General features: G+C 37.2%; 1 protein-coding gene across 1 annotated transcript in view; it reads left to right on the top strand.

The window, feature by feature from the left end:
* Window positions 1-16,467, top strand: part of LOC107552971 (protein MRVI1-like) — a 37,743-nt gene that overhangs the window by 9,515 nt on the left and 11,761 nt on the right. Inside the window, exons 4-11 of the mRNA XM_016235032.1 lie at window positions 2,852-3,335; window positions 9,302-9,520; window positions 12,426-12,532; window positions 12,724-12,788; window positions 13,088-13,261; window positions 15,548-15,625; window positions 15,712-15,758; window positions 15,850-15,906. Coding sequence (XP_016090518.1) covers window positions 9,449-9,520; window positions 12,426-12,532; window positions 12,724-12,788; window positions 13,088-13,261; window positions 15,548-15,625; window positions 15,712-15,758; window positions 15,850-15,906 — 600 coding nt within the window. The 5' untranslated portion in view covers window positions 2,852-3,335; window positions 9,302-9,448. The remainder of the gene's footprint in view (window positions 1-2,851; window positions 3,336-9,301; window positions 9,521-12,425; window positions 12,533-12,723; window positions 12,789-13,087; window positions 13,262-15,547; window positions 15,626-15,711; window positions 15,759-15,849; window positions 15,907-16,467) is intronic.

The following is a 16,467-nucleotide window of genomic DNA, read 5'->3' as shown; positions in this document are numbered from 1 at the left end:
ACATTTGTAAGCATTTTAACTTGCATGAAATAATGATTTGTTAAAAATAATTTAATGTTTAATAAGTTTATTAGCAAACATTAACAACACATTATCTCATGTTTCTAACTCTTCGAATATATATTAACTAATGATCCATTAAGCATTATATAATGTTTGTTAATGATTTATTAATGAAAGATATTATAAAGTGTTGCCTTTTTTGTAATTTTCTTGTACATTTTAGGTACAGTGTTATACACCATTTAAAAGTAATGGCACTTACTGTATACAGGAAAAGTGTCTATTCGCCATGGCGACAACAAGCTACTAAAGCAGCTCTTCTTCTTTATTCAGCTCTTCTTCCACCCAGAACACTGTAGTTAACCACATAGACAGGGTGCGAACTACGGGGGAGCTCGGCTCCCCTTAATAAGACATGGGCTCCCCTGAAAACGTGATTTGTGAAATTTTGGGGGGTCTCAAAAAATATTGACAATGTGTTATTTTGACGTACAATTTCAGTTTTGTGTAATGTGATCAGCGTGGATTATTATGTGTAAAATTGCAAAAATATCATTCATTCATGCATGACGGCGATTTAAACCTAATTCACTTCAATAAAGATAACTATACATGCTATTCTTGTCATGAGCATCAAGGTGTGGGGGGCGCTGTGGTGCAAATTCCACTCATGTTTAGTGCATGTTAACTCAAAGATTCGTAGAAAAAATATAAACGTTGGGCTCTGGTCGATTCTGTGTTTGGGAAAGGCATGTTACTTGCAATTATGTGTTGTGGCTGGGTTGTTATAGGTCTGCGTGACTCTCGATGTCTTAGGCCTAATTGAACGGAGGAATTATGGTATTCTTCTGTAGCCTGACGACGAGTAACGTTAACCGTTGTTCATGTGAACTCAAAGACAGCCTGATGCTTTGTTTATAGGCTATTTGTGGGTGGCTGTTTGTTGTTTCACCTATCAATTCGTGTCGATAAAGTATATTAGGGTAAATCCTTAAATTGATATCCTAGTGCATACTATGCACTAGTGCATGTAGCTGTTATGTATCTTTGTAAGTAATTGTAAGCCCTCTTTTGAGGCACGCGCAAGCACACGACACCCCCTCCCATTATAAAAAAAAAAACAAGTGGGCTCCCCCAAAGTCCACGGTATAGTTCAAACACTGCACATAGAAACTACCCAGAGCACTGTAATGACCACCTAGCAAACCTCTAGGACACTCTAGTAACCACTCAGAACACGATAATAACTAACCAGCAACCACTAACACTAGCAACACCCTAATACTTATTTTGCAACCACCCAAAACATTCTAGTAACCAACTGGCAGCCACCAGGACACCCTAGTAACCACCTGCTACTCATCAAGACATTTTATTAATAGTGCTGTTAAACGATTAATCACGATTAATCGCATCCAAAATAAAAGTTGGTGTGGGGGGCGCTGTGGTGCAAATTCCACTCATGTTTAGTGCATGTTAACTCAAAGATTCGTAGAAAAAATATAAACGTTGGGCTCTGGTCGATTCTGTGTTTGGGAAAGGCATGTTATTCGCAATTATGTGTTGTGGCTGGGTTGTTATAGGTCTGCGTGACTCTCGATGTCTTAGGCCTAATTGAACGGAGGAATTATGGTATTCTTCTGTAGCCTGACGACGAGTAACGTTAACCGTTGTTCATGTGAACTCAAAGACAGCCTGATGCTTTGTTTATAGGCTATTTGTGGGTGGCTGTTTGTTGTTTCACCTATCAATTCGTGTCGATAAAGTATATTAGGGTAAATCCTTAAATTGATATCCTAGTGCATACTATGCACTAGTGCATGTAGCTGTTATGTATCTTTGTAAGTAATTGTAAGCCCTCTTTTGAGGCACGCGCAAGCACACGACACCCCCTCCCATTATAAAAAAAAAAACAAGTGGGCTCCCCCAAAGTCCACGGTATAGTTCAAACACTGCACATAGAAACTACCCAGAGCACTGTAATGACCACCTAGCAAACCTCTAGGACACTCTAGTAACCACTCAGAACACGATAATAACTAACCAGCAACCACTAACACTAGCAACACCCTAATACTTATTTTGCAACCACCCAAAACATTCTAGTAACCAACTGGCAGCCACCAGGACACCCTAGTAACCACCTGCTACTCATCAAGACATTTTATTAATAGTGCTGTTAAACGATTAATCACGATTAATCGCATCCAAAATAAAAGTTTTTGTTTACGTAATATATGTGTGTGTACTATGTATATTTATTAAGTATATATAAATACACAAACATGCACATATATATTTAAAAGAAATATGTTATGTTTATGTACTAAATATATTTATATATAATATAAATTATATGAATATAAATATATACATGTAAATGTATATTAACAACAAATATAAACAAATATTTTCAAAAGATATAATGTATATGTGCGTATTTATATATACATAATAAATATACACAGTACACACGCATATATTGCGTAAACAATTTTTTTTTTATTTTGGATGTGATTAATCGTGATTAATCGTTTGACAGCACTACTTATTAACCATCTAGCAACCATCCAGATACCATAATATGCACCTAGTTAAAGGGATTCCAGTTAATGGGATACTCCACCCAAAAATGAAAATTCCACTCCACCCTCAAGTTGTTCCAAACCTGCATGAGTTGCTTTCTTCAGTTGAACATAAAATAAGATATTTTGATATTTTTCTTTCATAAAATGTAAAAATCTGGTTGTATTTTATTAATAGTAGTATATTGTTATCTTACGTTGTTCTAGATTGTGCATAGGTTATGGACAATAAGTGAGTTGTTTTGTTCACTGTTTTCCTTTAGGTTAGATTGGCCAGCAAGCAATGACAGCTTCCTCTCAGAGTCAGAGGCTATTAGGAACACCTTAGCTGTAAACGAGGAAACGTGCAAGAGTCAAAATAAAGAAGGGACTGGATGTGCAGGAGCTGAGCTACAAAACAGCAGAGGACGAACAGAGAGTTCTGGGAGGTGCCACAAATCAGGACATAGCAGTAGGACAGAGGCTTTAAAACTTTTGAACCGAGGGCAGACTTCCAAGTCAGCGGACGTCTGGGATAATCACGGATTCAGTTTATCAGAGGAGACCCAAGTAGAGGATACTGGGAGGTGTCGAGACGGAAGAGAGGATTCAGATTGCACTGGGAGGAGTCAAGAGGAATCGGAGAGCAGTGGACAGAGTCAAGCAAGGACAGGGAACAGTGAGACTCAAGAGGAGTCCAAAACAAGTGACTCAGACGCATCAAAGAGTCCGAGTGTCCAAGCCACAGATCTCACTGAGACTCCAGCGGTGAGTTCCATTATCAAACAGTTTGTTGAATCATATAATTTCATGTGGTACCGATTCACTGTCCACAATGAGCTGTGCACCTTAGATTATTAATAATGAATCATTGTTCATTGAGAATTCCTTCATATAATTCTCTGTATGCCTCTGGAATCAATTGCCTATTTAAAAAACTCAGTAATACTCCATCCTTCTTTTTAACCTGGACTCAAGAATGTTTTTCCCATTTAAGGTATGCATCCTTCCCAGTGTTTTGGTTCTAATATAAACCCAATTGAGGGAGGGGTGTATTTTTGTATCATCTTGGACAGGGTAGGCAGTCCTGTTCTTGGAGGGCTACCTTCCTAGAGAGTTTAGCTGCAGTCAGGGGCGGACTGGTCATCTGGACGTTCTGGAGAAGTCCAGAACGGCCGTCCGTTCGACGGCCGTCGGCCTGACTGGTTCATCATCAAAGAAAAAGTATCAAATTAAGTGAAGTTGACGACCGACAAAAGAGGGCGCAAATGCAATCTATTTTTGCTTATAATAAACCGAAACTGACGAGAAGGAGAGAGGGCTCATGATGGCAAGCAAAAAACATGAAGATAAAGGTGGTTGGGAGAAGCTAAAAGGAAAAAATGCGAACAGTTACATCAGGTTACCTTTGCCCGTCTCTCTCACTGTACACAGCATGTAGCCTATAGCACTATAGTAAAATCCCAGGACAACCCTAGTACGAGCATTCACTGCTATTTATCACTCTGCATTGTCTGACATGAATATCCCATTCATTCATAAAGAGACAGCAGCGATTCTACAACGGGTTACACTTGAGAGATATTGAGTTAGAAAATAGAGTAAATGAAGTAGCCTATAAGGTGATTGTTCCGATTAACAAGACACACACACACACACAAAGACAGAGAGAGAAAGAGAGAGAGATAGCCTATGAATACTCAAGTTGAAGAATTCTGTAGTTTCAGGTTTCTAGATTTTATGTTTATTATTATGTCATATACATTTTAGCTTTCTGCTCTTTTTATGTAGATATTCAAGTATTTAAGTTCATATAGTAATACATTTATTTCAATCCCCTGCTGAAAAAATAACAATAATAGAAACCATCAATAGAATTTGTAATGGTTTTACTGGTTCTAATGGAAATTGTAATGGACCCTGTTGGTCTCTGCTGATAATTGGTTGCTATTATTGTTGTTAAATATTATTATTGTTAAAACCACTAAATCCTAATGGAACATGTCCCAAAACACAATACAGGAAACCATTATTTAGTGGTTTTAATGATTAAAAGTTGATGGTTTGTAATGTTTGTAATGGTAGTGGAAACCATTAGAATTTCTGTGATGTTTCTATTGTCTTTTTCAGCAGGGTCACCATGGGTTTTGTGATGTTATTTGCCATAAATGCTATACATTGATTGCTGTAATATTGTGAGATAGTAGCTGAGGTTTGTAGTTGTGGTGGGCCTATTTGGGAGAAAATTCAGGGCCGTTTTTTACTCCCAGTCCATCCCTGGCTGCAGCCTATTTAGACGTAGCTGAACCAGCTAATCAGAGTCCTCAGGATGAATAGAAACTTCAGGCAGGTGTGTAAGGGTGGGTTGGAGCTAAACTCTGCAGGATGTTGGCCTTCCAGAACCATGATTAGACAATTCTGAGGTAGGAGCAAGAATAGGACATCTCAATTTGGCCTGTGCTTCCATTGATGCCATTGTGAACATTTGTTTTAGTGATGCTTGGTTGGGCAAAACTAATACTTTTAAGTGTTAGAATGAGATGCATAACTTATCCCAGTTGTGCTACAGACATAATCGATGCCTCAAACTGTGCAGCTGGTTCAGGAGAGGTACTCTGAATTGAATCTTCACTTTACAGAATAGGAAACATGGAAAAATTTTGAAAACAAAGCATCCTAAACCATTTTTAAGAACCAGGATAAATCGGTTCTATCATCATTTTAATGCAAAATGTGCAAAATTCGTTTGACAGAATTTTTTATTCTGTAATAAGATATGCATAAACTACTGGAATCAAATTTACCGGAAAAAAAAATCCTTGATGCGCTTTAAAATGTCATGTGACTGAATAATTTGTTAGAGATAACAGGGATGTCTAGTCCTGGTCTTGGAGGGCCAATGTCCTGCAGAGTTTAGCACCAACTGGAACCTTCCTGGAAGATTTTTGTAATCCTGAAGACCATGATTACCTTGGTTCATGTGTGTTTAATTGGGGTTGGAGCTAAACGGCAGGACAGTGGCCCTCCAGGACCAGGACTGGACACCCCTGAGAGGAGACAATATCAGCTGACCAATATCTTCGCATAGCATCTGAAATGTTCCTCTGGTCGTTCTGATATTAAGTATCCAAAGACTACCATGAAAATGATTCAGTACAATTTTTGTTCCCAATGGAACTGCTGCTGATTGCTTACAAACACAAGGTTCATAAAACATTTTGTGTGTGAGATCCAAGTTGCAACAAAATCATAAAAGATGATTATATTGAACAACTGAATCATTTACTTTGGAAGTATCTGGAAATGACTGTTCTGTTCTCTTGAGCCCATTGGATGGAAACGCTATTTTATCTGCAAATAGCTTTGCAAAACTCTTGTTCACTTAAATAAAATTCACAACTTTGGAGGAAACCTGTCCACTTGGGGCTTGAAGGTAGGATCTTTGACTTGATCCAAGTAACCACCTACGTAGAATACCTTAGCAACCACCAAGAACGACCTAGAAACCACAACAACTTACTCAGAACCACATAGCAACACCCTGGCAACATCCACACACCCCAGCATGGTGGTGGTGAGTTTTGTACATAAAACATAAAAACCTATTTAGTGATGCAGCTGTAAATCCAGTGACATTTCCAGCTAATATTTCATTAGTCATTTAGTTGATTCCTATGTGATAGAGGTGTGTGGGATGAGTGATGCAGGGGTTTATTTGCGCTTGTTACTAATGAGGAGTCTATTTCTTCTGTACAATCATGGTCTAGTTTCATAGTGACTCAAATGTGAGTTCACTGCTGGAGTCTTTCACACCACGCAAACACTGTTGATTTTCTCTTCCCTTATAAGACATTCACTAAAATAGCATTTGTCTCTGAAATTGTCTCCTGTTTTGTTTGGGTGTACAGGAAGCCAAAGATAGCCTTTGTAGCTTTCAGATGAGATTTCATGGAATGGAATGCGTTCGGGAGAATGAAGAAGTCTCCTTTCTCCTCAATCTGTACCTTGAGACCAAGCCGTGTTTATACAACAACTCGACAGACAAATGGCTTTACACAATTGAAACAGCCCCATTATGATTTGCTGCATTAATGACTCATGCATATTTTTAGATGTGTGTTTATGATAGAGATATGCTGTGATAAAACACTCTCTTTGGCTGTTGATGTTGGTCACATTTATTCTGCAAATAAGATTTTTCTTTTACTACTGATGATGACACTTTCAGATGTTGTTTTTGTTGGCACTGATCATCACTGTAGCAATATTTTTGTATATGAGATGCTATCAGTAACTGTTATTTTGCTGAAGGGAATCATTTCCTCTTGAACCTCTCTGAGAGGCAGGAACATGAGATGGGGTTTTATGATAGGACGAATGCCAGTGGGGGGAAACATGCATATATTTGCCACGCAAATCTCACACCGTGATCAAGTGGTTCCTATTCTTATACCACCAACCATAAAGTACCATGGGTGCCATGGTTTTGGGGTTTATTGGACACGTTAACATGGTTATAAACAGGAGAGGGCGTTACCTGCAGAGCTATTTTGGTGCGATTTGCTCGCTGCAGCTTTCTGATTGGTGGAATTTTCTATACAGCTTCATTCCACTGTTAAACATGATTATTTTGAAAATAAGTTGTAATAATGCAAAGAGTTGGCTTCAACAAAAGCATAAGTCATCGAATAATGACCTGGGACCTCACAATAGGTCTGTCTTTAAGATTTGTTATGTCATCAAGTTATCATTTCCCTATGGAGAAAATAAATTGCATTTTTACTTCTAGAAATCAACTGTTGCACTCTATTAGGTTTTTTCATGTTGCAGACAAAGATAAGGGTTTTCAGATTTTTTTTTCTTGGGCCTATAAAATATTTTAGAGCTTGACTTAACTAAAAAAATTTTTTAAATAAAAATACATATGGAGTTATAAGATTTTTTAATTTTACATGACATTTCCAGGTCTTGAAAACACTTTTAAAATTGGGCTACCTCATATCTTGGTTTTACTAGACAGTGGGAATCCTGGTTCTTCAAAGAAAATAAAAACATTGTTAAGGGGGTCAATTAAATATAAGTATCTAATATATATATAATAAGTATCTTGATGTTTTGTTGTTATGACTTATTTTAATGTATGTTTTGTCTTATTTTAAACCATTGTAAGTCATCGTGAGGCCTTCTTTGACGTTTTTCAGCCCCTCTGGTAGTGAGAATATAATGCTAAAATATGTATAATACAATTTAAACACAGCAATCCACATTTTAATTGAACATTTCTTTTACATTTATATTCAGTCACATCAAAAAAAATTCCATTAAAGGGGTCATATGATGCGACTTTAATTTTTCCTTTCTCTTTAGAGTCTTACAAGCTCTTGGTGCATAAAGAAGATCTGTAAAGTTGCAAAGACTAAAGTCTCAAATCCAAAGAGATATTCTTCATAAAAGTTATTCTTCATAAAAGTTAAGAGTCAACCACGCCCCCCTAAAACTGCTCGTTCTAACACACCCCCACATGTCTACGTCACTGTGTGGGAAGATTTGCATAATGCCGCCTAAATGTTCACGCAAAGAAAGAAGGCGTAACTTTTATTCTTGCTGTAGTATTGTTGTTGCCGCCGCCATGTCGTGAAGACGCTGTGTCATCACATGTGGTTGCCGCAAGCCCGTCAGACGCTCCTTCGTTCGAATCCGCTGCCTCTGCTCACTTTTGCCGCCGTGTGTTACGCTGTGTTTCGTTGTGAAAGCGAAACTACTTTGTTTGGCCTTCCAAAAATGGACACGACTAGAAATCAGTGGTTAAGTTGTATTTACAACACTGTTCCAGAACACTTCAACCCAAATATTAAGATGTGTGCAGCGCATTTTATGGAGGACCGTTTCCTGATCCTGGTAGAGTAGACTACAATGATGTCATACTGTTAGTACGTTTTTTATATTTAAAGAGTTTTTATATTTTATATATTTAAAGCGAGGTTTTTGAGCAGTGTAGAGTAGGGCTTGTTGTTTGTCATTTCTCCGATCACAAATGCAGACATGGTTTTATGTTTACACGGCGCGATGCGATGATGTATAAGTCATTATAATCCATAATTATGTCCCCACTGGATGCAACGAATACCTCGTTTATAATGGGTTTTCATGTTTTTGAATCATCGCTCTGGCCTGACAGGGCATCACAATATGGTAAGGAGCGTAACATTTCCGTCACACGTTTGAGGTATTCGGCCAATCACAATGCATTGGATAGCTGACCAATCACAGCACATCCCGCTTTTTTAGAACGATGAGCTTTGTAAAATCGGCGCGTTTCAGAAAGGCGGGGCATAGAGGAGAAACAATAATCTACAGTATGTGGAAAATAATGTGTTTTTTTAACCTTAAACTTTAAACCGCATAAACACATTTCATTACACCAAATACACAAAATAACGTTCTTTTTAGCAACATCATATGACCCCTTTAAAATCCTGTTAATGGCTTAAGATTTTAGAGCTGAATCATTGTCAGAAGGGTCAAATGTCACCCAATTAATCAGTCTTTCACTATTCTCATTGTATTTGTTGCAGTGCCTTGGAGTTCAGTAGCACGTATTTGAATATGGTAATTGTTCAGTACCATGATATTTCCTTCAGAGGTACCATGGCACTGGCAAAAACTGTACTGTTTTGTGACTGTATAATCTTGTTTCCTCATACATGTATGTGTTGTGTTGTGTGTCTGTACAGGACCAAGAGGACCCAACTGCTATATGTCAGTTTACACGCTCACGGGCTGAGCAAACTTCACTAAAGAGAGCTTATAGTTTTGTGACAGAGTCTGTCACTGATTTTATCTTTCCTCACACACGCTCTCGACCCCCGCTCATCCCTGCCATGCCCACCCTTCCTGAGGAAGAGGAAGACTCTCCAGAGGAGCTCAACAGTACATCCAGCTCGCCCTCCACAGTGAGTCAAACTACATCCTTCTTCAAATAACTCTCTTCGCTTTCAAACACATGCACTAAACATATGATCCCTTAAAGATGTTGATCTGAGGAGGAAGAAAGTGAGTGTAATCTTTACAGGGAGAGACAACATTCCTCTCTCAATCAGATAGTGTCTGTACCCTAATGCCACAGAATGGGAATTTGAAATCTTACTGGATTTATAATGTCATGCTGCACAGTTAGGGCATTTTTGCATGTTGGAGTTGTTTTTCATTCTTTGCTTAACGGTACAAGGGTAGAACGAGCAGACTTTTCGGGTAGTTCGCTTTGGCGAGTGGTTTTAAACTCCCAAAACGAACTCCAAACGAATTTGGTTTTGGCCTGATTTTGTTTGAAACGACATCACACCAGTTTGTTCTTCGATTTCACTTGAAGTATAGTAGGCTCTTTCCAAATGCCTCTCTGTCATGGCCCGTGAGTGAGAAGAACTATCGCTCCACTGAGGACAAGCTTCAGGATTTACTGTTCTGTTTTCCTTTTAGAGACCACAGACCGTTTGAACATCAAAGCCTGTCAGGGGTTGTTGTTTCATTCTAGCCATTATGTTATTCTTGAGTGAGTACAATCCACTCATGCAGTGACTCATAAAAGGTTGGGACTCAGATAAGAGCACTCTTTAAAATCATATTACACTTCAGTAATCTAATCCCAGAATAAAGGCCAAACAAATAAAGCTTCCACTTTGTACTGAACAGCAGCAAGGACTTTAGCGCTGCGTGATAGTTCTTGGGTATAAAAGTATGATCGCACTTGATGTTGCATGCCATGTTGTGAATCTCTGTCAGTGAGCACTTGATGATATTCGAAGAGGTTTTTTTCTCCCTGAGAATGAAACATTTTTATAATATAGTGATTCTGTAACTATAGAAAGAGATATATATATATATATACACACACACACACATATGTGTTTATGTATATATATATATATATATATATACATATATACACATGTGTGTGTGTGTGTGTGTGTGTATATATATATATATATACATACACTTGTCATGCACGTATGTGTGTGTGTGTATATAATATGTATACCATTGATAAAACATCTAAAGTCTTTACATAGATTAATTATAAATCAGTAGTTACAAAATCGTGCGATAATGAAAACAGATAAAATAAAGAAAAGCACAACAGTGGACTATTGCAAAGACTAATATTTTACTTCCTCTCCTAAAGTGATTGTTATCTGAGCATGTTGTTTTTCCCATGGGATAGTGTTTTGAGCTGGCATGTTTGAAATTGTTTGTGCGGGGGCTAAAAAAAGTGGACCTGCTGCACAGTACAGTTGGGAAATTTCCTATACTGCCTCAGGACTGAATGCTGAAAAAATCATCACATTTCACTGTTTGCTTTTAATTGCTCTTCTTTGCCTCTGCACTACAATACAAAAATCATCATTGATCTTGTTTTCTGGTCAAAATATCTACTTAAATAAGCAAGATAGGCTGCATACAATCTTAAAGGGGTCATATGATGCTGCTAAAAAGAACATTATTTTGTGTATTTGGTGTAATGAAATGTGTTTATGCGGATTAAGGTTCAAAAAACACATTATTTTCCACATACTGTACATTATTGTTTCTGCTCTATGCCCTGCCTTTCTCAAATGCTTCGATTTTTACAAAGCTCATCGGTCTGAAAAAGCGAGGTGTGCTCTGATTGGCCAGCTATCCAGTGCATTGTGATTGGCCAAATTCCTCAAGCGTGTGACGGAAATGTTACATCCCTTACCATATTGTGATGCCTGCGGCAACCACATGTGACGACCCCGGGCTGGACTCCGCTTCATCCACGGTGAAAGCCGATCCGGCGATCCACAGCGCGAAGTTGAAGTATTTCCTCAGCGACCAGCACCGATCAGCTCCAGGCATGACGAAGCAGATATCATCCTCTTTTGGAAAACCAAACAAAGTAGTTTCGCTTTCACAACGAAGCACACAATGCCTTCAAGACACGGCGGCGGCGTCAACAATACTACAGCCAGAATAAAAGTTACGCCTTCTTTCTTTGCATGAACATTTGGGCGGTGTTATGCAAATCTTCCCACATAGTGATGTAGACATGTGGGGGCGTGTTAGAACGAGCCGTTTTAGGTAGGCGTGGCTGACTCTTAACTTTTATGAAGAATATCTCTTTGGATTTGAGACTTTAGTCTTTGCAACTTTACAGATCTTCTTTATGCACCAAGAGCTTGTAACACTCCAAAGAGAAAGGAAAAATTGAAATCGCATCATATGACCCCTTTAAGACTTGTTTTCAGAATATATCAATTTAATTAAATTTTAAAAAAATTTACAGTGTTGGCATTTTTTCAAGCAGAAATCTACTAATATTTAGCTAGATTAATGGTTAAAACGATAACAAACACATAATAAGGTTAAAAAAAAGGGATTTCAAAATATACTCTCTGAATATCAAGATGCATTCATATTTAAATTTTAAAATAGGCAGAAACAATTAAATATCAACTCCTAAAAGTATCCAATATTGACCTCTACTTATAAATTAAAAAACACTTGATATCGACCAGTAACCCATATAGTGCTGTTATGTCATGTATCTGTCCTATTGTCTGACACAAAAATAGCTTCTCCTAAATTTATTTTGCTCTAAGAATTAGTTTTTTGTTGCAGGGTGTGTGTTTCTTAAAGGAATAGTTCCCCCAAAAACCAAAACAGTTGCTGGTAGCCATTGACTTCCATACGATTGGAAAATATTTAGAACTCTGCAAAGTAAAAGTGTCCGTTTTAAAAATGTAAGACCCACAGCCTTACTGCTCTCCAAGAATGTGACCAAAAACATTACATCCAGCCAGAGAAGCATCCTTGTGTGTGTTTTTTTTTTTTTTTTTGCAGTACGCTCCAGTTGAAAGCATGATGGTAAGTGTAACCATGACTCCGCCAGCTATTGTGCTTCCAAGACAAGTCAGCAAGCAAGAGCCCTGTCCTCTGGAGAAAGCAAGGTATTGATGTCAAGACCCATTAAATGATTCCCAAAAAATCTTTATTTACCAATCTTTAAACAGCAGTTTTAGTTATTCAAGGAGTGTAAAAGCTCATAAAGAGTCACCGTTTGTACTTGCGCTGAATAGAAAGTTGCTCAGTTATGTTGAGAATGTGTTGCTATGATGCTTGTTTTTAATCTGTGTGTCAGATCACACAGCCCTAGGCCTCGTCTCTCCCGAAACTCTGCATCTTCATGTCCCATCACCACAGTGGGTATGTTCAACTACACACTCCAGCTGCTTAGATACTGATGTTTATCTAGTATTTAGAGACATTTGTTTTCAAATGGCATAGAATAAGATAAAAATCATGTAACTTTATGTGTTTAAATTTGGTTAAAGCATTAAAGTATTGCGTTATGGAAGGCTGCAGTTGGGAAAGCTTAAAATACCATTGTTGTTTTCACTTTGATTTCTGTTTACTTTCTTCCTCCTTTGAGATGAGTTGGCAGGTTGGTGTGTGTTACAGCTGTGTTAAGGTTGTGTGTGTGTGTGTGTGTATTTGTGTTTGAGATGATGATGGGCACGTGATAGACCTGGTGAAGGATCAGCTTCCTGAGCTGCAGTTATCTGAAGAGGATCGTCAGAAGAATTTGGAGCTGCTCGAGGAGGCCAAGAAAGTCAGCGATCGCTTCCTGCAGCGCAGAGGCCGACGCTCCACCTGTAGTCTCAGTGAATCTCCACCAGGTAGATTTTTAGAAACATGATTACTTTCCCATTAAGGACAATGGATCTCAACCAGAGTGCCTTAGCAAAGGGGGCTCTACAGGGCATTTTTAAAAAAACGTACGTTTAAGTAGTGCTGGGTGGTATGACCAAAAATGTATATCACGGTATTTTTCAAAATTATACCGGCTTAGTAACGCATACAGCTGTTCCCTCACCACAGTGCAACAGTGAAAAGGGACCCCTTTCAAACAGTGTCGCGTTCCGAACATTGTTTAAGCGACATACACCGACATACACATTGTTACACATACACATACACATGCACAAATACCGTATTGCGGTATTTTAAAAATTCATATCATAACAAAAATAAACACTGGTATTCGGTATGAACCGGTATACCGCCCAGCACTAGGTTTAAGCATAAAACACTTTAACAAACAGTTCATTTATTTATATATTTAAATTAATACAAATTCATGTATTAAAATAATCTAACTTAATTATAATGCTTAAAATATAATGAAACATTTTAAACTGCAATCATTTTTTTCCCCTTAAGAACTCGAACTGTTTTTATTGAACATATACTGTAGTTCTTGAAATGTAGGGAGGCTTAAAAGGAAACTTGAACAAATTTGAACGTAAATTTAATTTAAAAATCATTTAAAATTAAAAAATATATTTATTTGATTAAATTAATACAATCTCATGTATGGAAGTTAATTAGATTTCTTAATGATGAAAAAAATGTAATGTAAAAATTAATTAAAAGTAAATTTTTCCTAATAGTTCACTTCCTGAAACTTCTGGAATCACAAAATTAATTGTGGTCGGTTCATTTAATACATCTCCCAGTTTATTTTAATAAAAATGTTAGGTAACACTTTATTTTGATAGTCCGCTTCAGACATTCTACTAAGAGTAAGTAACTTTGCAACTACATGTCAACTAGCAGTCATTAGAGTATTAGTAGACTGCCTGCTTAATATCTGCTAACACTTTATTTTGATGGCTCCACAACATACAACACACTGACTATGAGAAACCTATTCTACAAACCCTAAACCTAACCTAACAGTCTACTCTGAGAGTTAGTAGACATGTCGTTGCAAATTAATGAGAATTAGCTGACATGTAGTTGCAAGGTTACTTATAATTAGTATTATGTCTAAAGTGGACTATCAAAATAAAGTGTAACCAAATGTTACAGATTTAAAAAAACAAAAAAACAAGAAGCTTTGTCTTACATTACAGCTAAATTATAAGAAATATTTTAGCCTTTTTTGGGGAGACTTCTTCATCTTTGAGTGAAACAGGTTGAGAACCATTGATGTACCGCTGAATTTGTATAACACGTCTTATGTCGCTTGGGTATATTTGTAGCAATAGCCAAAAAAACATTGTATGGGTCAAAATTGCAGATTTTTCTTTTATGCCAAAAATCATTAGGATATTAAATAAAGATCATGTTCCATGAAGATATTTTGTCAATTTCCTACCGTAAAAATATATCAAAACTTAATTTTTGATTAGTAATATGCATTGCTAAGAACTTCATTTGGACAACTTTAAAGGTGATTTTCTCAATATTTAGATTTTTTTTGCACCCTCAGATTCCAAATTTTCAAATAGTTGAATCTCGGCCAAATATTGTCCTATCATAACAAACAATACATCAGTGGAAAGCTTATTTATTCACAAATTTACCCTTATGACTGGTTTTGTGGTCCAGGGTCACATATGTGAAAGTTACAGGGCTTATAAGCTTTGCATGATCTTGACAGGAATTTAAAGATTGTCTCAATGTAACATTGTTTAAGTCTTGTTCTGTAGCTCTCTATTTTTTATCGTTTATCCCAGTCAGACTTCCATTGTAAGTGCTGTACTGTAAACAAAATAAACCATTTTTTCTCTAAATTATTGTCTGTGGTAACTCACAGCATGTCACATTTTGTTAACTATCTTTCCAATCATGTTAATAATGAAGAAGAACTTCTTTCAAGTGGCAAATGCTATTGTTTCTGTTGCGATCTTGAAATGTTTATTTCAGAAGCAGCTTGCTTATTTTTAGCCTTTGCGACTTCCTTTCTTATCGGACTGTACCATCATGTACATGTCCGCATGTCCTCAAATGACCTGTGCACCAGTCAAATCCTCCTTTATCCTGCACACCAGCTTCAGCTTACTGACTTGAGTATATCCACAGGCCGATGAGAGATAAAACAAAGTGATATCCTAACTTTGAAACCATGATAGTCAGTGTGTGTCCAAAAAATGGGTAACAGTGTCTTTGGGTTACAGCTCTCTCCCCGAACCCAACACCATGCTCCTCCCCCCGACCATCCAGAAGCAGTTCCCTCTCCTCACCCTCACAGCTAGGTACCATGCTGTGCTTTCAGTCACATTTGCCTGCAGAGATCCCTGCCGTGGTTGACCTAAGCTAAATGGATTTGTTTCTCCACCAGGTCCTGAGGTCACCACAACTCCTCCAGCAAGTCCCTCCATAGCTAAGGTGAGCGCCACTTCTGATTCCCTTCTGTATAGTGTTGATGTTGTGTCCTCCTGATGCTGATAAATATTGGATTGTTTGTGTATGTGTTTAGCATCTGGAGGTACCATCTACTCATGACCAAGGGGACACGAGTAAGCCAGAACAGGAGGTTTGTGTAACAAATGTTATATCTTCTGCTCTTCTCGCTGCAATCTTCCTTCTTCAGTGTTTCAGATTTTAAAACACAATCAGATGTGTGTGAATTTTATGTTAAAGTGGCCATATTATTATTTTTACTTGTTTTTTTTTGCACCAAAAACAATCAAACTGTAGTTGATCTTCATTTTTATTCTCATGTTTAGACTGTTGGACCGAAATGATCAAGTCTTTTGTGAAAAGTACACTTTAGAAGAAAAAAAAAGTATTTATATTTATTTTTATGGAAATTATGTACTTTTAAAGAATATACCTAAGTTTGAAGTGAATGTAATGTTTTCAGACACTTACATATATGTTAATTGCAATTAAATGGAAATGTATTATAGTTCAAATTTATATTTGATAGCTGATTCATTTAATATAAATTTAGAGTGCTTTTTCGACCCACTTAAGTAGGACTTGAGTACATATTTGTATTTAATTTCATAATTATTTGTATTGTCTTTTTTTGCGATTAATCACGATTAAGCTATTTGACACACACACACACATATATATATATATATATATA

Source organism: Sinocyclocheilus grahami, unplaced genomic scaffold, assembly GCF_001515645.1.
Source record: "Sinocyclocheilus grahami isolate Dianchi unplaced genomic scaffold, SAMN03320097.WGS_v1.1 scaffold462.1, whole genome shotgun sequence".
Taxonomy (NCBI): Eukaryota; Metazoa; Chordata; class Actinopteri; order Cypriniformes; family Cyprinidae; genus Sinocyclocheilus; species Sinocyclocheilus grahami.
Note: the sequence above shows the minus strand (reverse complement) of the source record. Positions and strands in the feature narration are given on the sequence as shown.